The sequence below is a fragment of the Odontomachus brunneus genome, unplaced genomic scaffold (assembly GCF_010583005.1).
Source record: "Odontomachus brunneus isolate Ranch 3 - 2012 unplaced genomic scaffold, Obru_v1 Obru_scaffold_044, whole genome shotgun sequence".
Lineage (NCBI taxonomy): Eukaryota > Metazoa > Arthropoda > Insecta > Hymenoptera > Formicidae > Odontomachus > Odontomachus brunneus.
This window is the reverse complement of record NW_022639494.1, coordinates 1,550,459-1,571,775: the sequence shown is the minus strand read 5'-3', so window position 1 is coordinate 1,571,775 and position 21,317 is coordinate 1,550,459. Positions and strand designations below refer to the sequence as shown.

Here is a 21,317-nt window from a genome sequence, read left to right as displayed (position 1 = left end):
CAATTCGTATTGGAAACATACGCGGCGATCGAAAGTTCTCCAACGCGACAAGTATATTGCCAATATGGCCTCCGAATAAACGTATAAAATATAATAACGTAAAGGACGCGATAGAGATATCTGCCTCATAGGTTGTATATGTCGTTGCAATCTGTCATATAAATGCACTTTTATTTGGGCACAATACACACAAGTTAAAATAAGTTAAAGTCCTGCAACTAATCCTAGAAGAAAAAGAAAAAAGATAAAACGACGTATGCTACCGAAAATGCTCGATTTGGACGATCGAGCTATTTGTATGCGTATTATTATTCGGTGTGTTACTCCATCGGCACTCGTGTGTCGCTCCATCGTGTATTATTCATCCTTAAAATATCTCGTGCACGCACGCGCTCATACATATTGTTTCGTTGAAAATTTTCAAAATTTAAGCTATGCCATACTCTTTAGAAACATATTATATCGAATGTCCATGATGCGGACGCATTTGAGGAGTCTTAAAGATTAAATAACTCAAAACACTACAATAACGATGGTAGCTTGTAATAAAATTACAACGAGTAGTACAACAAAACGTGTATTAACAAATGTGCGTATTGGAAATGAGATGGAGATCATTATGAACAGTTCTTCCTTCGTTACATGAGGTATTAAAACTATCGCGACGTACATTATAATCTCAATTAAAAGGGAAGAATCTTATTCAACGATGATTTGATTATGAGAAATATCTTATTCTTAAATTTTTGATTTGTTATTGACACTTTCTTCATCCAACTTGGATCATGTCTCAAGTGAGATTACAATTGCAAATTTTTCCAACGGATCTTTACAGATAAGTTGTATTAACTGTGTTAATTTGACTCAGGCGATAGCATTTGTAATATCTTTTTTTATTCACGCGATTTGGTACGAGAGTAATAGTATCTCGCCAATTTCTATCGAACATGTGATCCCTAATGTGATCAGGAACAACATTATTTAACATGAGCAATATTAAAATATGATGATGAACGTGAGGTTTTGATTAAACCGCGTCTCCCGCCCTTTCCTTCCAAGCTGTGAAATTCAGGGCTCCTGCTATATAGGTCGTGCAATTCGTCATATCATTCCTGAAACGTGAAAGTAACATTATTGTTACATCGCTTGATATCATTAGTCGGTTGAATCATTGCATCATGCAGAGTCAATAAGTGATACTTTGAGATCGAAAATCATAATAGTTACAGAAAAGGATCTTTCAGGATAAAAGCTCGCGGCTGCATCCACTGTAGTCTGTCACCGTTGCGACACAAAATTTGCGCCATCGTACTCTTTCGTATCTCTTCCAACTGTTTTATCGTGAATGAACCGGGGGTATTCCCATTTTCGTACCAATACCTATCGCCTGTGAGAAAATTGTAAGAGATGAGATAAAAGTTCTGATTCTGTCACAAGTTTGCAAGACACGGGGCGCGCTTTACTTGGGTCTCACATCTTTTTACCCGCTCCTTTAAGATCGATATTGTAAGAGAAATTAAGGAAATGGGATACAAATCGATTGTTCGTAAATTTAACAGAGAAGAACGTGCTTCGTGCGATGTGAAATTTGTTTTGCTTCGTATCATTTAAATTTAAAGTATCAGACACGTACCTATCTTTAATATTTGTATTGTTTTGGTCCTAAATACGAATATTTAAACTTTCAACGTGAAAAAAATATATACATATATATATATATATATATATATATATATATATATATATATATATATATTCTATATATATATATATATTCTATATATATATGTTGAAAACTTAAATATTCGTATTTAAAAACCAAAGCACAATAACAATGTTCAAAATTAAGTACGTGTCCAGATATTGGTACTTTTACCTTGTTACTTTCTACGCGAAAATATAGAATAACGTCTACCTAAACGGATATTGCGAAACGTTCGGCCTAACAAGCAAAGAAACGTTGGTCCAAGAACGGAGTCAGGTACCGGCGCTTCCGAAAGTGCTCCAGTCACCAGATCTATATCCTCTACGTGCCTGTAAATGAAATTAGAACGTGCTTGTCAGAGCCAAATTTTCGCGAAAAATTTGTAAGATCGTATAATCTCGTAACGAGACAGTCTCGAGAGGTGCAAGTATGTGGCGATCTATATTACTATATCTCACCCTGTATTTCATCTTACTTGTAGACTGCTCGAAGTTTCTCGACAGTATCTTTGGTCACCGTGCCTTTGAGGTCCTGAAAGTCAGTGAGATCCGGCAGATCGCAGAAGCCTCGCCATTTGACATAAGGTGGCAGGCCGTGATCCCTTCCTTGTTGTATAATTTGCGCGGCGTAGTCCACGGCTACGTCGTTGGTCTTCCCGTCGTGGAAGTATCGTTCCAGAAGTATTTCGTTCAAGCCCGGAGGCAGAGGCTTCCTAGAATGTCCCGCTGTCGCGGAAATTAGATCTTGCACATCCTAGATCGTCATTAAAAGCAAGTTTTCATGGGAGTCGGTGTCGGTAAATCGTGGCAGCATCTTAGACAATTTTACTAGCATACGTGCACCGGGATTTCCAAGTTCTCCCTCTGCGAAAGTTCGAATCGGTTCGGGGAACAGAAAAGGGCCATCGGGGTACGCGCCCCGGCCGAAAGCGGTACTTAAATTTGCGCGGAGTTACGCGCGTCGGGCGACTCATCCTCCTTCACGAGCGTTATAATTTAGGAAACTTATACAATGACGTTTGCGCGCTCTCTCCGTGTGTTCGAGAAAATTATGTCAGCACTTGGAAAATTTCCGGCTAGCAAGCCGGGGATCGTTCCGCGGAATAGCGCCGCGAGATATAAAATTCGAAGGAATAAACCGGACTTCTTTTTTCCTTCCTTTCTTTTTACTTCCGACTGTTCCCAAATGACGGCTGGGACAAACGCGACGAGTACACGTCTCACGGAAACCCGATTTTTGCGTCACTCCGCTCCCCGAGACATGTACAAAAAAGTTTAATATCAACTTTTTTACGTTGACTTTCTTGAGTCACGTGCGCTCGTAAAATTTCGCAAAAAGTCCTCGCTGCAACGTGCCTTTCACCGATGTTACATTCTTTTCCACTATGTAATTAAAAAGTTCGCGCGCGCTATTGTTCGTGCGAAGATGGAAGTATATATTCCGTGAACTTTTGTGAGATCGTGTCGAAGCTCGCGTACTCCTCGCTCGCGCAGTCCTCACTCGCCTTCCCCGACGCGAGACGACGGATTTCGATTTAAGTTATCGACGATAAGAATTTCCTCGCTAATAAAACTCGGGGATGACATCTTTCTCGAAGGAAGAACGCGGATTGTCATATGAGAATTTTCTTCGTAATATCCTTCCCTTTCTCTCTCTCTCTCTCTCTTTCTCTCTCTCTCTCTCTCTCTCTCTCTCTCTCTCTCTCTCTCTCCCTCTCTCTCTCATAATATTTTCATAGAAACATAACGTTATACACCGTTTAAAGAAAAAGTGAAAGGTAATAGGGTTATCTGATAAAAAGTCAAATCAATTTTATGGAGACTGAACGGAGCGTGCGTGCGCGCGAAGCGCGACAATAGTAATCACAGTTAAGCGATTTACTCGCGAAACAACGGCATTCCTGCGTGTCATTATAAATTGTAATGCCATGTCCTCGCTCGACTGAAATGCATTTCAATACACGATCGAGCACAAGATGCACCGAAGCAGGTGCATTTCCCTTCACTCGAGAGATGACTTCCCTTATCTTTTTAACGCACCGAGGGAGCGTGACAGGTGATGCATTGATTTCCATCTTGGGTACACAAGCGCAGCTGACTTGATTGCCGGTATTGTGCAGTCTCCTCGGCTTCGCGTAATTTGAGTGACATTCATCACACTTGGCGCCGTGTGATGTTGTGCAAAAGCGGAGGAGTTTGCGCGTTAGAGAAGAATCCGAGTGAACGTTAGGCATTCTAATTTAGAAATCACGACATTATGGATGTAACGCGCGCACAGGATGAAATCCCAGCCGTTGGATAATCGCGCGTCACGATAGCGTTATGAGAACATAATCTCGCAGTCGGACTGCGAAGATTATCGCTTGATTTATGACGAATATTCCGCCGAGAGATATGAACGCTTTCGCGCGCATCCGTTTCTTACTACGCTTCTCCTCCATATTTCACTATCGTGCGACACGTCCCCTCCTCGCGTTTCAAGTATTGCGCCACGCCAAGCGTTTTCGACTGCAACGGGTAATTCTAACTGACCTGTAGCTCCGACGATCAGCCGGTCGATCGCGCCAGCCTCGTAGAACTCCTGCGGCGCGTAGAAGGCCGACAGTAAGGACCTTTCGCCAGACTTGAGCGCCGATCGCGAGTCGACGAGGTCGAGGGTTTTCGGGGTCAACGCCGCGACGAAGAAGAGCCCGGCCGACGCCGCCGAATTCGCGAGAGTCGCGTCCACGCGACTGTCGTAGCCGCGGAAGTAGCCCCGCTGTGTCAGTCGCAGGTTGAACCTTTGTAACAGAAACGAACAAATGCAACAACGGGAACGGTGATTGCACGCGTATGGTATAGGTCTCGCAGCGAGTGCGGGGGTCGATGTAATATGATGTAACTTGCTTGCGCCACGACTCTCGCATGTGCATGTGACGAGCATTGTACGATTTGGCGCCGGTCGGAGAACATTCGAGCGACTACAAAACGTCGTGGAAACCGGAGTCAGAGTTCGATTGGAATTTTCGTACGGTGATTATGCGAGCAGGGTCGTCGTATAAATCGATTCGGAAAGGGCACCAGCCAGCCGCGGCTGGCTCGGCCGCGGGAAAAACGCTCGTCGGCGGTTCGCGGGCCGTCCGACGCGCCTCATGAAAAAATTGCAAACAATAGGAAAGATAACTCGCTATGGGAGTCGCAGGCCTCTGTATGTGCGTGCGTGTGTGCCGTTACGTAAATATGTAAAATATGGCTCGATACACGCGCGCTCGCGCCATTGGAAATGAAGTACCGCTTTTCGTGTACCGCAGCACCGTTATCTGAATATCTTTCATCGCATACAGCCGGCTGTTGCGATTGGTTCTCGTAATGACCGTACAAGAAGCCGCGCTGAGCGGCCAAATGAAGCTATCGGGATGTAATGTCAGTTTGTAATTTATGAAATAGCCGGTATGCGCGATTAACGATGCGTGCGAGAAACGATAGACGCCAGTATGAAATTACTGCATCAAGTGACTCCGCCTGTCTGTTGAGGAACACGTTGTCGATACCAGTTTCAAGATACATCATGGTGATACACGTGTATCACGTGGCAACGACAAGCTTGTCAAATTTTTCACCTTTACCCATCCATTCAGGCAGAACATGCAGACAAATGTCGATTGAAAAAAAGAATTCGCTTAAAGACCGGTCAAGAACGCAATTCAGGAAAACGTTACGTACTTGTCGAGAGCGTTCTCCCCGAAGATGACTGGCAGAAACTCATTATAAGTTATGTGCTGCAACTCGGCGATAACGATTCGTCTCGCTTCCTGATAGAGTCTTTCGTCGTCCCAGTGAGGATTCAGTCGTTCCAATTCCCCGGCCACTCGATTATGCTCCCGTAAGAACAACACGTGCATCAGCGTGAGGCCCGGGTTCTCGTTCACCCTGGTGTCGCCGCTGAGGAAGCACGGGAACGCCTTGCTCGCGCTTCTGCAGCTCTCGTACCTCGGCGAGGCCATCGGTAGGTTCTTCCGCTGCGTGTTCAGCAAACCACCCCTGCCCGAACGCAAAGCGCGAGCCGTCTCCTCGGAGCTGCCGTAGAGCGGCGACAGGTCGAAATAGGAGGACGCCTGGTTGATCTGCTGCCGCGAACCCAACTTGCAACCCTGAATTGAACGATATCTGACGTACACGCGAATCTTCTCTACCCGAATCCTAATCCTGAATTTCTCTGCACATTGAAATATCAAATCTTTTCTCGCGTACTTGCGTATTTCATTTTAGTATACATTCACTATCTCCCCGCGATGCGTCTTGAGGAACGTCCAAGTTTCATTAGCAATTTTTGCTGAATATATCCGCCGTTATTTCGAAATTGAAATTTTCCATGCCATTCGCGCAAACGCGAGATGACCGACATCGACGTGGCGTCAGAGAGATTACCGTTGCCTTTCAAACGTATACGAGTGACAGAAGTTAATCCCCGAGTACAATTCGCGGGACATGCTGAAAGAGACTCCCGGATTGAAGTTCTTGCATAAAACGACGCGAAGCAATCACAGAGAGGCTTGATGACAGACTTCTCCAGGGGATTTCTCAAACACGAGTTACGTAAGGCCTCACTTTACGATTACCTGTAACGAATTTCCTGGATGCGGCGCCGACCGCGCGTACTCCATGCACCCGATTGGGTTCTCCGCCCGGATCGGAAAGCACTCGGGGTGGAAATTCTCATAGTCGACGTCGCAGCACTTGAGCCTGGTGCCGTCCGGTAATTCCATTCTGGGCGTGTGCGCCAAGTCGTGAGCGAGGAACTGACTGAAAAGCGCGGTGAGCGCCATCAAGTAAGGATGTTTAAGGTCCAACCCGCCGGAATGTACCTTCGAGGAGACTTCTCTCGCGCTCGGCAGCTTCGTACGGGGCAAGGACACGCCGTCTTCGTATTCTGGCGGCAAGAGTCTCACGTAAGGCTCCAAGGCCGCGCCCCAGGTCGGATGCAACGCGTTGTTGCACCGACCGGTGTGCGTCCTGAAACGGATATTCGCCTTCTTGCAGTCGGACATCAGCCGCAGGAAGCTGGGTGAGTCGGGACACAGGACGGCGGCTACCGTCGGCAGCACCGAGGACGCCTGCTTCGACGACATGTTGAGCGCCTCCACGAGCATCACCGCCATCGTTTCGATCCTCAGGGCCCTTCTCGAGAGATTTTGGGCGCCCTCGGTCATCTCGTGCGAGGCACCGAGGAACCAAGACGGTGAGCCACGGCTGAGGTGCGTCCGGGAGTTCAGGATCGCCCGTTCCGCCTGGCTGTACCGCTCCATGGAGACGTTGGTGCGCTTGCCGAGGTCCTGCAGCATCCTGGGCGGCAAGGTCGTGGCGCCGACGAGTGTCGTTAGAGCGAGGAATCTGCGGGGTCGGGATCTAAAGATAGAAGCATATCGCGGACGGTGATGCCGCGGCGAAGCGGCTACGCCCTCGACTCGAGGCGCGCTCTTGTACGCGAACGTACGCGTGTCTCGTCCGGCACGGCGGCGGCGTGTCGCTCATTGTTACCCAATAATTGTTATGCAGATTCAATGGCCACATTATTATCTAACTTAGCTACGAGACGCGATATAATCAATCATTGAAAGCGCAATTACATGGGGCTGAACGCCGAGGCGTGGCGCGGTGCGGCGTAGCGGTAAGGACGGGATCGCGCGTTCTCGTGCATCCGCATTGCAAATGAGCCGAAATGAATGTCAAACAGAAGTATCGTAGCCGCGACATTTGCCTGTCGCGAACGTGGGCAAATTTAAGGTCACGTCGATTTCTATCGATCCCGACTATAATAGGTCCGCGCGCGCAATTAGTCCTATTGGCGGAATGTTGCATTACCTCGCTATGTGCATCGTTAGCGTAAACTGTCTCTGCCTCTCTCTCTCTCTCTCTCTCTCTCTCTCTCTCTCTCTCTCTCTCTGTCTCTCTCCACTGTTGGATCTGCGTTTCAGCTCTGTATTAGCGATATAGACACACGATAAGATCTCGTTAAAGTCACGTACGACGACGTAACGCTGATGTACAGCGGGTTAAGGGCAAGCGCGGTTTCGCGTAATTTGCCCTACGTGACAGCGAAACCGAGACACATGATATTGAATAGATTACAAACACGTTTCGTAATTTATCGCGCGATCGCAATGAACTCCGGAGACCTTGTCTACGCGATGGCATTTCGCCTCGCTACATTGGAGGCATTATTCATGGCAGCGTTTACCGCAACAAATTCATTCATCAACTCGAGCATGTGCCTCGGGCCAATTTCTCGAGCGGGACTGTGCCATTTTTTACGATACGGCATAAGGTCGGAGCAGATACGAGCGACCTCAGGAGGAGGTCGAATGGGCTCTGACATTTAGGATCCTTCCTGGTTCTTTTGTGATTGCTTTACGTAATCTTCTTTATTCCCATGATTAGCGTTCGCGCGAATCGATGGAAACAATCACTTTGCGGATCGATCACTCTCGACCGATTACGTCTGAACCGTTAATCTCCTTATCGACCCGGAACTTCGTTGTTGTTCGAACACGAGCATGCACTTTGCGAGCGTGAGGGAGATTTGCGCTGACTTAAAGGATCGGTAGAATCGACAGGGTAGATTACATAATTACATTGCGTTAGAAACGTTATTCGCGTGATTTATCATCTCCATAGTAATCGACCATATGGAGGTCGTTAAGTACGTCGCTTCTCCGTACGAGGCCTCGAACCTGTCTCGCACAATTTTTTAACTTTGCAGTTACTAAGCAATTTTTCGCCAATTACCTGGCGAAAAGAATCGGACAATGTCGGATAGAATTAAGTCTGGATTTACATTAAATTTGAATTTAATTTCACAAGAGCTTGTAAAACTCTATCTTAAATTTTCGAGAATATTATTTTACGAAAATGATATTATAAGCTCTGATAACAATTAATGAAATAAACTTCAAAGAGTCAGATATAGATATCATAGTGCTGCAATGAAATAAAAGAGAATAATGTCACATGGTATCAAAATTGTAATTATTGAGAGATTATAATATTCAGTAAAAAATTTACGGTTCTTTTTGTTTGTTTTAATGTGGGTCTTGCCAATGTTATTATATTATCCACCATTAAAGAGTTCGGTTTAATATTATAATATCTCAATAATTACGATTTTTTTATGTATCATACAATATGATGGTTCTCTTTTATTTTATTATAACATTATGATGTTGTCTGGCTTTCAGACTTCTAATAAAGAAATAAATAAATATATATATATATATATATATATATATATATATATATATATATATATAACATTCGTGAGTCTGTTATGTTTCAGATGACTACATTCAAGGTGTCAAATTCAAAGGTGAAGGATTATGATGACTGTGCGCGAAGGACTACGATGACTGTGCGGAAATTTGCAATGACTGCATGTCGGTGCGGTGAGTTTTATATATTATATGTTATTTTCCCACACTGTTCTCTCATAAAATCCCGATTGACATTCGCAGTCTTCATCAGCAAAGATAATCGCCTTAAAGTAACTTATTATTTTCAAATAATAGTCAGAGATCGTAATTTACGAGACGTATTGTCTTGCGACAAGTCTGCGGCGCAGATCTTTGCGCGAGCCGACATAGTATGCGAGGCGCAGCGTCGTGCAATATTATTATAATAATTATAAAGCAATTAGTTTCGTATCGCCCACACGCGACAATCACACGTCGATTCGTAGTGATACTCTGAACGGATCTCGCGCGACGTAATCGTTAACCTTTGATGAAGTAATGAGATTGAGAGAAACGTACCTGACTACGAATACAAATCGTTATACCAAGACTTCAACACATTCATATTAGCAGCGGGGTTTCATAACGCTGCCGTTTCGCTGTTTATCCGCTGCTGAGATAGAATCTATGAGCTAATTATCCGATATGTAACAACCCACGCTTAATCAACTCTCCCGATTTCGAGGCGGGTAACGATCTTACGAAACTCATACTGGGAAAAATAATTATGTAAGCGCATTGTTCTCGCGCGCACGCGGTTTCATCTTTCGTATATTACGGACAGCAAGTTCCTCCGTTAACGGCGAGAAATTGCCAATCGGTCAGGATGTGACGTCGATTTACGGGTGAATTTTCTGATGACTGAATCTTCGACTCTTTATACGCAATCTCGAATCACTTCTCGTATGTAATTTTCAATTGTTTACTGCGCGGGAAACGAGACTGTTAGAGTCACTAAAATATGTGTTCAATCGTACATCCTCATCTATTTGTTATGTTGTGTTTCTCAATGATCAATAATGATTTATAAAATGTCAATGTGATCCATAAAGTGGAAAGGAGTTTGTAATTTTGCAAACATCACAAGGATTACCGCGTCGAATCGCGAGTTGCATTTTACATCTTATTATTTGAAATCGGACGCATCGCCATTTCTTTCTTTGTTTTCGAAGAATAACGGTAATCGTTAACCTATCGCGTTCGCTGAAACGTATAATTAAAAAGCACTCACCGTGATACGAAGACGAGCGTGTTACCGGCGGCGATGTTTCTGGCGAGGACCAACATCTTTCTCGAGATAATGCACGCGATGTCCTCGCAACGTAAGGATCACTCCTGTACTTAATACGCGGTGGCATTCATCTGCCTCGTGGAATTTCGCAAGAGCCGCGTGAGAGCGGTGTGCGCGAGAACGCGCAGCGGTAAACCTGAACTGAGTGCGATGCTCGAACGAACGAAAGTAAAACTCGTAGTCCGTCCGGTCTATCCCGGAGAGTGGGGTCCCAACCAGGATCGCAGCAATCGCGGGGTATCAATGGTGTGTGCACGGTGGTGCATCGAAGTATAACACGTACGCGGCTCTGGTAAAAGTGCATCGCCGCGGCGGCCCGTATCAGTGTGTTATGAACGGGACCAAGGTTCGCCTTTCCTCGGCTATGTTATTGGGAATTGCGGCCGTAGGTGCCGAAGGTTTCAAGGCCCGACACTCCGTTCGCACCTTCGTTCGCGCATCGCGAGACGGCATGCGTAGATATCGCACGCGCGCGTATTCCTTTGCATAATGTCATAACAGTAGACACATCGCAGCGCCATTGCGCTATGTTAATTGTCGCACACGGGCTCGACCGCGATGTCGCTCGCGGATTAAGATTCCTCGAGATGACACCATCCGTGACTCATTTGGACGGTCGCACGCGTTCCGTCGCAAGCTACTTTCCCTGCGTAGATTAACATAGTCACACCGGCAATAAATCGCGCGGGTCGCATTGCGTGCGTGGGACGAGACAAAACGGCTGTCTTCATCAAGCGGAGGTTTCTCTTGGCGCTCAGCATCTATCATCGAAATTCGAAATAAGAAGACAATGTAGTTGAAGCGCGATCAGTAAAGTATGGCTTGCAACTGCACGCAGGTTCAACTAGTAACATTGTAACTTCGTTTTGTCGCAAGATTCGGACGTAAAATCGCATGATAACTACAAGTAAATAAATATTCGTAGTTCTTTTATTCATGTCCTATCGATCGTTAATACATCTTCTTTTTTGTTTTGTCGTAATATTCCACTTTATTAAATCGTACAGTAGTTATTTGTGTTTGTCGTTATAATTGTAGCAATACGTACGGCTCGTTTTAATTTACAACGTTGTGTATTAAGAGCGTACATCGTCCGTGTTATCGAGAACCGCGCCACTGTAAGCCAAGTCCCAATAATGTTCGACTTGATGTTTCTTAAAGTGCTCTCGAGCCATTTTTTCGATCGGGCACAGTTTGGTTTTCACGTCACCGAAGTGTCGCTGTTTGCTCGTTCCCTCCCAAACTAGGACGCATCTATTCGGTACGTCGTTTCCGTCGTTATCCTTGACCATGTCCTCTTCCCATTTGACGCGGTGCATCATCAGTCGTTTGTACTTAGCTAATTGTTTCGCTCCACCCTCCACTACAATAACATTACAGTCCCGGAATAGCATCACGCAGCCGGTGAGGTAAAGTTGTTTCGCGTTGGTTTCCACTTTGAATTTCTTTGAAGCGTTGTTATTGGTAAGATCGCGTATTCTATAAAGACATTTATCACGTGTTACATACACAAAAATATATATCTACGTAATGTATGTATATATTCACGCACCTATAGACGGCAACGTGTACCCCAAGACTAGTGTCTTCCTTGAGTTTTCTAGCTTTCTTCTCGCGACGCTGGTCAGCAGTAAGTCTCCGCGCTGCATTCGCGTCCTCATGAGCTTTCAGCCTCTTGGCCATTTGTTGCCGAACGTGAGCTTCGATTTTAGTAGGATCCTGTACAGCTTCGGTCCCTAAAACTCGCATGAGATTCGAGATACGTAGCTTCGGCTCTGGCGGTGGTTCTAGACCTAATCGAATCTTCTCCTGCTCCTCTTTCCATGCCTCTCGTCTGTTCTGCCTCCTCAATTTCTTACGTTCTTTCTTCGTGAGGAAAACAGGCATGTATACCGGTTTCAAAGGATCCGCTGCAACAATGATCAGGAACATGATATTACAAATCATCTGTACACTATAATGAAACACGATAAGATAAAGATAACGACAAAAATAAAATAGATGCAAGACTTACTTGGGGGTCGCATTTGCGTCGGATGCTCCACTAAATTGGTGATAGTCAAATTTTTTATTGCAGTCGGCTCGCTTTCGTTGGGATATGCGGCAGTTAATATGACGGAATCCCACCATTCTACATTAGGCACGTCTTCGCAGAGAGCTTCATTTTTAGGTGCTATGAGAGCTAATTTGGTCGCCGAGCTAATTCCAGTTTTTCTAGCAATTTGACTAATTTCATTTTGTAATTTCTCCAACTGCGCTTTCATACGCATTCTTTCCGCTTGCTGTTGGAACTTGCCTGGCTCGTGGAATTTCAGTGAACGTTTACCACGCACCGCTGACTTTACTCTTATCCTGTTATCGAAAAAATGCGTGTCTTGTATTTCCTCCGGCCCTTTCGACTCTTGCAACTGAGCTTTAAATTCTTCCCGTTTCTTCGCACGTATATTAGCTTTCAAGGTAGGCACCACTTGAGTGAGTTGCACTTCTTTGCCCGTAATATCTACTGTTCTGCCAGACTCGTCCAAGATCAAAGGTGTCGGTTTATCTGGTACATTGACGTTACCAAGTACCCCTGAGTTCAGTTTATTTCTGATCTGAGCTTGCAACGCAGCTATTTTCCGCGCTTTGTCCGAGTCTGTTTTACTTAAAAGGCCCTGGTTATACATGCTTCCCACTGTAGGTAATGTGTCGCGCCCTTTGAACAATGATTTTGTAGAAACATCCTCTTGATTTGTTGCTTTCAAAGCTCTTTTCCTTTCTTCTATTTCCCTCTGCGCATTGGCCATCATCTGTCTAATCTAAAAAGAATACAAAGCTAGTGTTAGGATACATAAAGAAAGATATTATATGCTAATATTTAGAAAATTATGGTTTTTTTTGTACAAATAGAAGTTTCACAATATACCTTGTCCTCAGAATATTGAGTCTCTATGGGTTTCTCAGTTTTTACATCGTCATCTCGGAATCTTGATTTCTTTGCATCTTTGTCCTTATCCTTGTCCTCAGCATGAGTCCTTTTCTTACTTTTTTGAGCTGCTTTAGTATCATCGTATATTGTAAATATCTTTTCTGTCAATTTGGAAGCTTTCTTTTCTTCCAATAATGCTGATAATTTATCTATAATTTAAAAAATACATATTTGTTACAAAATAATACATATACATGTCATGTGTCATGCTATACGGATATATGTTATGATATACATACGTATATGCCTACTTTACTCATTGTAAAAATTATAAAGGATAAATCTTTTATTTCCAACTAAGTTCTTTACTGACCTGCTGTTTTGCGTTTGTCATAGCCAGAAGTAATGCAATTTACAGCTGTAGTAACTATTGCTGGTTCACTGAAGCCAAGAAACTTGTGAACCGCTTTCTCAATCTGAGGTTTCATTTCGTCTATTTCTTTTCTCGTTAAATACGACATTTTTCTTCTAACACTTTATTTTATTCACTGAATTCACAAATTGCAATTTGCAAATTTATAACAAAAGTCTATCTTCATGACATAACCTTAGCAGATTTTAAGGTTAGGTATCACCACCAAGCTCGCACGGTTTAAAAATAATTATAATGAATTGTATTCAAAATTAAGATTTTAATTTCTTATACAAGAGAACATACATATATGTATATTCTCTTTATATTTGCACTGCACTGACAAACTAAACAGTAGGCTTGCTATAGCGTCACGTTGCTTGCGTTCAGAAAACATAACCGTTGTTACAATTATGGCGTTGACCAATCAGATAGGGTCTCACAAGATAATCCATTTTCTTCATATTTTCCTCAAACGCAACTATTGATGTATTCTACTTTTGAAGTACGAATTCCAAAAAAATCAGATCCGAACGTGTTCGAACACGTCTTAACGTAATGATAACGGTAAATCTCTCTCAATGGGCGCGTTCAGCGGAAAAAGCGCTCAGTGAACAATCAGCGATTATTGGTTCTTACTGTTAGATCCCTAAATCTAGATCAGTTACATTGACAAATTATTCAATTGTTGTGCAACTGTTGAGTTCGCTGAACGCATCCAATATTACATACGTCGTATGACAAATATTGTCGGCCGTGTCAATTGGCTGATGGATAAAATTCTCCTAAAGTCCCTAACTTTTTTTTCCATGTACCCAAGATATTCTCTATCTGACAGCCAATTAGAGCGTCCGACAAGCATGTAATATTAGCCTGATGCGTCATCTACAATGCTAGTAGGAGTAGTAGTAAGAAATAAGCAGTAAGTAAATGGACCAATCATAATCAATTATTCTTGAATCGTAAGAATGGAATTGGTCCATTTACTTACTGCTTGTTTGTTACTACTATTTCTACTGCCACTATAGACGACGTATTATATGTTTATAGAAAAGGGAATTTCTAACAACTGCATGACTTACATGTTATTCTCTAGAGTTGCTCTGTTCCTATTAGAACTCAATTACCATTGGTCGGCAGTTATCTTCTTGTATTGATCTCCAGTGACTGTAAATTCCCTAGTCTCTTCTGTTCTCTTTCTCTCTCTCTCTATCTTTCTCCCTCTCTCCCTCTCTTTTTCCTATAGTAAAAAATGAAAAAATAGGAACGTAGAAATATAAATTATAGATTTTACCAGTAGGATTTACTCATAATTTTTCCTATATTTTTATATGGATATTAATAACATAATTATTCGAAGTATTAATTTCCTGATACTTGCTCATTTTGCTAATGACGGTATTTACACTCACCCTTGAAGCGAGAAGGGCTCTCAAGGGAGATTTAGGTAGCTTCTCGTAATTAGCACGCATTGACCCTTGACTGGATCTTCAAGTTTGAGAGGTTATGCATACAACACGTTGTGCACTTTGATACTCCTGTATATAGACATCGCGTCAATAAGAAAGAGAGTAAATTTACTTTGTCGCAATATATTTATTATTGCACGAATTATTTTATATATATATATATATATATATATATATATATATAATAAAAATCTATTTTAATAAATTTTATTTCTTAATAATTTTAAAAAATAAAGTTGTGGAGCAAATTTTAAGTACCATTTTATATTCTTCTTTTATTCGACATTTTAAAACGATATTATATTAAGTCGCAGATTTTATATTATGTTAATATAAGAAGACAAAATATAATTTGTTGGATTTATGATATTTCTTATTTAGGACATGGGTACAATTTGCTCTCGTATTATTTCGAAGAAATGTCTGAAAGCTTGAAAGAAAAACATTAATAATAATATTCGGACACAATTTTTCTTTCATTTGCTTGGTGGAAGACATAAAGTAGAATTGGGAAATATAAAAGAGAGGAAAAACAAATAACGACGAAGATATTTTTACGTAACAATTTATTTACTTGAAATAACATGTTTGTGCTATTACCTGAATGCAAAAAAAAAACACTTTATAACATGGCATTAACCGATCTGGAGTAGCAGCCTGAGATGGACGTATGTGGTACGCTGACGAAAATATTGTACATACGTAAAAAATTCTTTCATTTAATTACATCATCTATTACCGTGACATGGTCTAATCAGAACATTGCGTGAGAATCGAATTACTGAATTTCGACGCTCGTTCTCAACCACTTTCAATAGTTTCGGCGGGTACCGAAGCGCTGAACAATCAATCACTATGCATCTTACGGCCGTTCAGAGGAGACTTACAACGTAACGTGTTGTTGGAACGAAATATACGAAGGTGTAAAGGACGAAAGCGGTTGCGAGGGTGGTGGAATGGCAGTGGACCGACAACCGCAAATGAGAATGGCAGAGGGAACTACGCTGTTCCACGCTTCTCTGGTGACCGATGAGGCCAATTCTGCGAACCACATTTGCTCCATTCCAAGGCTGTTGCTCTAAACTTTTCTGTTGATTGAAATGAAGGAATTGGAATTCCGCGCCTCGCATTTCCTTTGTTCGGTTTAGGCATCAATTAAACTTAATTGGCGCTTACGATATATCGTGGCGCATTACTGTTTATTTCTCCGAGTCGAAATTTTGATTCTACATTAACTCTGCAAATTTCGTCAAACTTGAATGCAACACTATGTAAGCTATATATTGATCACACTGACAAGTAATCCTATCCAAAAAGTACATTCCGATTTCTTTCTAATTTGGCACAAATGTAGAAGTACAAAAAATATTTAGGTCATATATTTTCATTTTAGCTCACTTTAAGTTTCACGGGCACGTTTTTAACCTAAAGAGATTAAAAAAAAGATTTATTTTAGAATTATTTAATGTTCGATTATTTTTAATTTCTCTCACTCTCTCTCTCTCTCTCTCTCTCTCTCTCTCTCTCTCTCTCTCTTTCTTAATATTTTAACTCATTTAATCTTTATTCTTAATTACAATATATTAATTATGTAACTTATTTAATGATTAATAATAAAATATTAAATAATCCGATTAAAAGGAGTAGATAACAAAATTTTATTTTTTCTTAACTTTTTAATTATTTTTCTTCACAGGCATGGAAAATTTTAATATGATTTAAGAAATTAAAAAAGGGGAAACGAAAGAATAGTAAAATCGAATACGACTATGAATGCCGGCCTTAGAATTTAATGTAAATCTTGCGAATGTTGATTTTTACGTCTAATAAGGCTTTCCGGGAGCCGAGAGAGTTTCATCTTGTTTACATTTGAAACGCTTTCTTTCTATTTCTGTTTGCCTTGTTTTGTACGGAATCCAAATTGAAATCTTTATTGGTAAACAGCATTATTGGGCACACAATTGTTATCTTTGCCTTTATAACATCTTCCTTATTAGCTCTTTTAAAAACTTCATATCCAAACCAGATTTCAGCATTAAAAAAAAGAGTATAAAAATTTAATGCTCATGTTACCCCAATCTATACACATTAATTTATATTAGATAATTAAATTATTAGATATATTAGATATATTAGATATATTAGATCCATATACATTAATTTATATTAAATAATTAGATTATTAGATATATTAGATTATTTAATATTTAATTACCTCGCGCATTTTATATATATTTGCCACTGAATAAATCATGATTAATTAATTAAAACACTGCTGGGGAAAATTAAAAATAAAAATTTAATACAAGTAGAATATTGAAATAATCAAATATTAAATACTATTAAAATATAATATAAATATAAAGTAATATTGAAATAAGTTTTTCTTTGAAATTTTAAAGTAATTTAATTTAATTAAATTTAAAATATAATAATATAAAATAATATATTGAAATAAGTTTTTAAATTTTCAACATAAACACAATAATAAAAAAACTATTTATAAAAGTCAAGGTAGGATAGTTTGTATAGCGATATATTTCGAGATTCTTCATTGATCCTTCAAGTTTGATGAAATTTGCAGGTTTAATGTAGAACCAAAATTTCGACTTGGGTCGCATTTTACAAGATGCGCCGGCTAACATTTATGTACTGTTTTTCACTGGCATAAAATAAACATACTGGCGTCTGATAATTAATGAATGAGTATCCTGGAAATAAGTGGTCTACGTTTAATGATGCAAACAACGCGAGAGCATTTTACTTATTTCGTTTCGCATATTATATTAATATCATATCGTTGTTTATAAATTTGGCGCGAAAAAATTCTGGAAACGGTATTTCAAAAATCCGTACAAATCTGATCCCGCTAGTATATGTACCCGCGATATATAAGGTAAATAAAACAGAAAATGTGTAAAAATTTATATATATATATATATATATATATATATATATATATATATAATCGCGCATTGTAAATATAAAATCAGAACTAATATGTAAAGAACACGCGAGGACGGTCGAGGGCGAACGCAAAAATGAAGATATGTTCTCGAAAAGTGCATTAGGTCTGGTTAAGTTGCAACTTCCGACTATAGGTAGTCATATAGGTTGTTTGATTTGTATTCGCTAGTAAAAGTTGTACCATAGCTATCTGTTAGGCAAATTACTACAAAGTAACTGAAACTGACTGTTGATACGGAACGGGATATCTAGCGTGAACGTAACATGCAGTTCCTGGATCCAGTTTGTATAAAACCAAACTTCATCCCAACTGCAAAATTCAGCGTACAGCGTAAAATCGATCGTGAACTTTTTATTGGAATTATTTCGTGTAAAAAATATGTGATCTGGCGCCGCGACAATTGACCAGAATTTTTCAAACGTCATTTTTGTATAAAAAAATTTTACGCAACGGGAACGCGCAGTAACGTTGTATCGCCGAGTACGCGGAAGTAATTTAGCGGATTAAAAAAAAAACCGATCGATTGCTATTATTTCGATATTTCTTTCTTGTTTCATCGGAAATACTCTCGCGCCGATTGATTTTCCTTCCGCTGTAAAAGGCTATTACGGATCATAAAAGTTTCGCTCTAGCCGCACGAATTTATTTTATAGAAACTTTAACGTTCTCGGGGAGGTATGTAAAAAATAAGGATATGTAAATGGTTGTATATAACGGCCATTGATGTATCGCGTAAACCGCGTCCTCGCCTCGATAACGCTCCTCGATACCGGCGGCAGTTGCCATAACTTTGAAGTAATTCTGCTTTTTACGTTGCAAATCATAGGAAAGAGAACTTACATTTCAAGAATCTTTCATCCCCTTAAAACAGACTCTGCAGACGATGCACCTTTCCGGAATAGTCCAATACCTTCTTTTTTTTTACGATCGCGTTCTGCCTCGCTTGGCTCTTGACTGTATAGCCCATATCTATCTTCGTGAGGCCATAAAATTGCGGTGCTTCCGTTCCCGTGCTCTGACTGTACAGATAAGTGGCAGGATTCAGAGTCTTTATCCGTGAGACATACACCGTCAACGTCTTGATAATCACGAGAACCACATTAATCCGCCGCATTAACGGGACGAGCTTAGGATCGTTTATCACCGTGGTCGATGCGAACTAGCTTTCGCGACTCGGGAGCAGTAAATAATCATGCAGTTGCGAGGCAAATAGGAACAGTCCTGTCTAATGATCCGTCCGTAACATAACGGGGTCCGCCAGCGTGCAAAGGCGTTCCAGTTGGCTTGATTTACTTCGATCACCGGTTCTCTCGGACGAATCCCCCCGCAAACATATTATATTCGTGCAATCTTGCGCAAAAAGTTATCCGGTTATTCGTAACAACGGCGCGATACGCGCCATACCTCGCGAGTTATATTCAGTCCCTACGTATCGGGTCAGTCGTGTTTCTTCGTAAATTTAACGATTTTGCCGGTAGACGTGGGCACGTCCCGAAATGATGTACGGTTCGCTCGTATGAGTCGGCAGCTAATGCTCTAATATGCGCAAAGGGTGCCATGCCCGTGTCACGCGGATTACCACTAATTGTAGTTTATGCTTTATACTACGCTATTCTCTTGTACGGCCGTTGGGTATTCGATGTATTAACGGAGAGCGGCGACTGTGTGCGTTGGCGTATACAGAGACGTACGCGTATCTACATATCACGCGCGTAAAGATACGTGATGGATCGTATATACGTATATGTATACACGTGCTGCTGAACGTGTATCCATATGATAGAGGTTCCCAAATTTTGTCGCCAATAACCCCAAATCTCACCATCTCCCGAGATACAACGTTCATTTTTATCATTTAGTCTAACGATACTTCGAGGATAATTAAAAGCGTTATCTGACGCGTTTGCAGGCTCGCGAGATTTATGTTAATTATATTTACATGTCTCTTTCCGTTTTTGTTACTTGTGCCTGTGGATTTGGAAATATTAAATGTAGAAATACTCGGCAAGGACAGCTTTCACTAAAGAAGTGCTTGAGCAAAGCTACTTCGAAATTTATTAGACGTAATCACCGTATCTCTGATATTGCTATGCCGTTATCAATCGGGAGACGATCCTTTCCATGTATTCATATTGATATTCATTTCACTCGCGTTTGATCATTTCTCGCGAATTTTCCAAATAAATCCGAATATGATACACGGGAATATATATGCGAGACTCGGCGAGATCAGTCTCTCTCTCTCTCTCTCTCTCTCTCTCTCTCTCTCTCTCTCTCTCTCATCGCGAAAAAGGAAACGACGCTTGCCGGCGCAGCGAAATTAGCACGGCCAAGAAAATAATTAGTGCAACGCGACACGTGAGTGGTTGAGCATTGCTGCGATGCTGCAGCACGCGCGGGACGAACGGGGAGCTCGGACTTTCTCAGCTGTCATGTCCGCGCGTCCGTCAGCCGGGCTAAAATAACCGGGCACCGCACCCCTGCCTCGCAATTAAGCGCGACTATATCTACCGGCTGTACGCAACGTACGATCCCTCCCGTCTACGCAGAAACGTGTACGCAGGTGTGCGCGAATATGTGGAGAGAGGAAGAAAGAGAGAAAAAGAGAGAGAGAGAGACCCTCGCACAAAGGGTGCATTCACAGAGTGGTATCCGCAGCTTCCAACGCGAGGCTTGCTCTGGAGATCGTCGGTTCATTTTCAATTTCGCCACGCGCCACACGTCGTCGCTCGCGTTATTCGGTAATTACTGACTGGCGGATTTGTGGTACTTTTGAATGTACGTAGAAACACGTCGTTCAGTCACTGCAGGAAGCATTCGGCGCTCTTGCGTTCGTCACAAGAGCCTCACACTTTTGAAAGACGCAACGAATGTTGAATATTTTCTGCAGTGATGCGCGATATCGTCGGAGCTGTTTAAATCTATCTTTGCATATATAGCAGTGTGCATTTTTCTCCTTTGTCTCTTGGAACATTTCAAATAGACATCTCCTGCCGATTCAAGCGGCATTTATTGACCGAGTTTTCAAGATGTTCTTGTATGCCTGTAACGTGGAAATTATTTGAGATATCGGAATACGCAAATGTTTGCAGGATTAAATTGTCAGCGCACCGTAACTCCCGGCTCTTCTTTTTCGATTGGTGTTTTGCGCGCTGCGACATAGCGTTTCTTCTCTTCTCCTCGTCCCCGTGCTTGCTGCGTCTGTATAATTACCCGCGTTGTGGCGCGCAACGCGCACGTCCCTTATTTTTTTAACGGGTAGAACAAGCGTATACAGCCGTTATATCTCGCGACTACTAT

At 41.7% G+C, this 21,317-nt stretch overlaps 2 protein-coding genes across 3 annotated transcripts; both read right to left on the bottom strand.

Annotated features, from left to right (window-relative positions):
• Positions 1-150: 150 nt before the first annotated feature.
• On the bottom strand, positions 151-11,045 carry LOC116844661 (peroxidasin-like). Of its 2 annotated transcripts, XM_032816507.1 has the most exons (8): positions 10,201-11,045; positions 6,303-7,074; positions 5,407-5,834; positions 4,237-4,484; positions 2,181-2,430; positions 1,916-2,034; positions 1,228-1,387; positions 151-1,112 (listed from the first exon to the last, which is right to left on the bottom strand). In XM_032816507.1, the coding sequence occupies exons 1-8, from the start codon at positions 10,254-10,256 to the stop codon at positions 1,028-1,030; spliced, it is 2,118 nt and encodes a 705-aa protein (XP_032672398.1). In that variant the 5' UTR covers positions 10,257-11,045; the 3' UTR covers positions 151-1,027. The 2 variants fall into 2 exon arrangements, 1 of the variants encoding a protein (XP_032672398.1); XR_004378113.1 differs by lacking the exon at positions 151-1,112 and having other exon boundaries at positions 1,364-1,387; positions 2,164-2,430.
• A 123-nt stretch (positions 11,046-11,168) lies between these two features.
• Positions 11,169-14,256, bottom strand: LOC116844663 (U4/U6 small nuclear ribonucleoprotein Prp3). The gene is made up of 5 exons (XM_032816510.1): positions 13,542-14,256; positions 13,166-13,377; positions 12,275-13,058; positions 11,813-12,170; positions 11,169-11,739 (listed from the first exon to the last, which is right to left on the bottom strand). The coding sequence occupies exons 1-5, from the start codon at positions 13,687-13,689 to the stop codon at positions 11,337-11,339; spliced, it is 1,905 nt and encodes a 634-aa protein (XP_032672401.1). The 5' UTR covers positions 13,690-14,256; the 3' UTR covers positions 11,169-11,336.
• Positions 14,257-21,317: the final 7,061 nt, after the last annotated feature.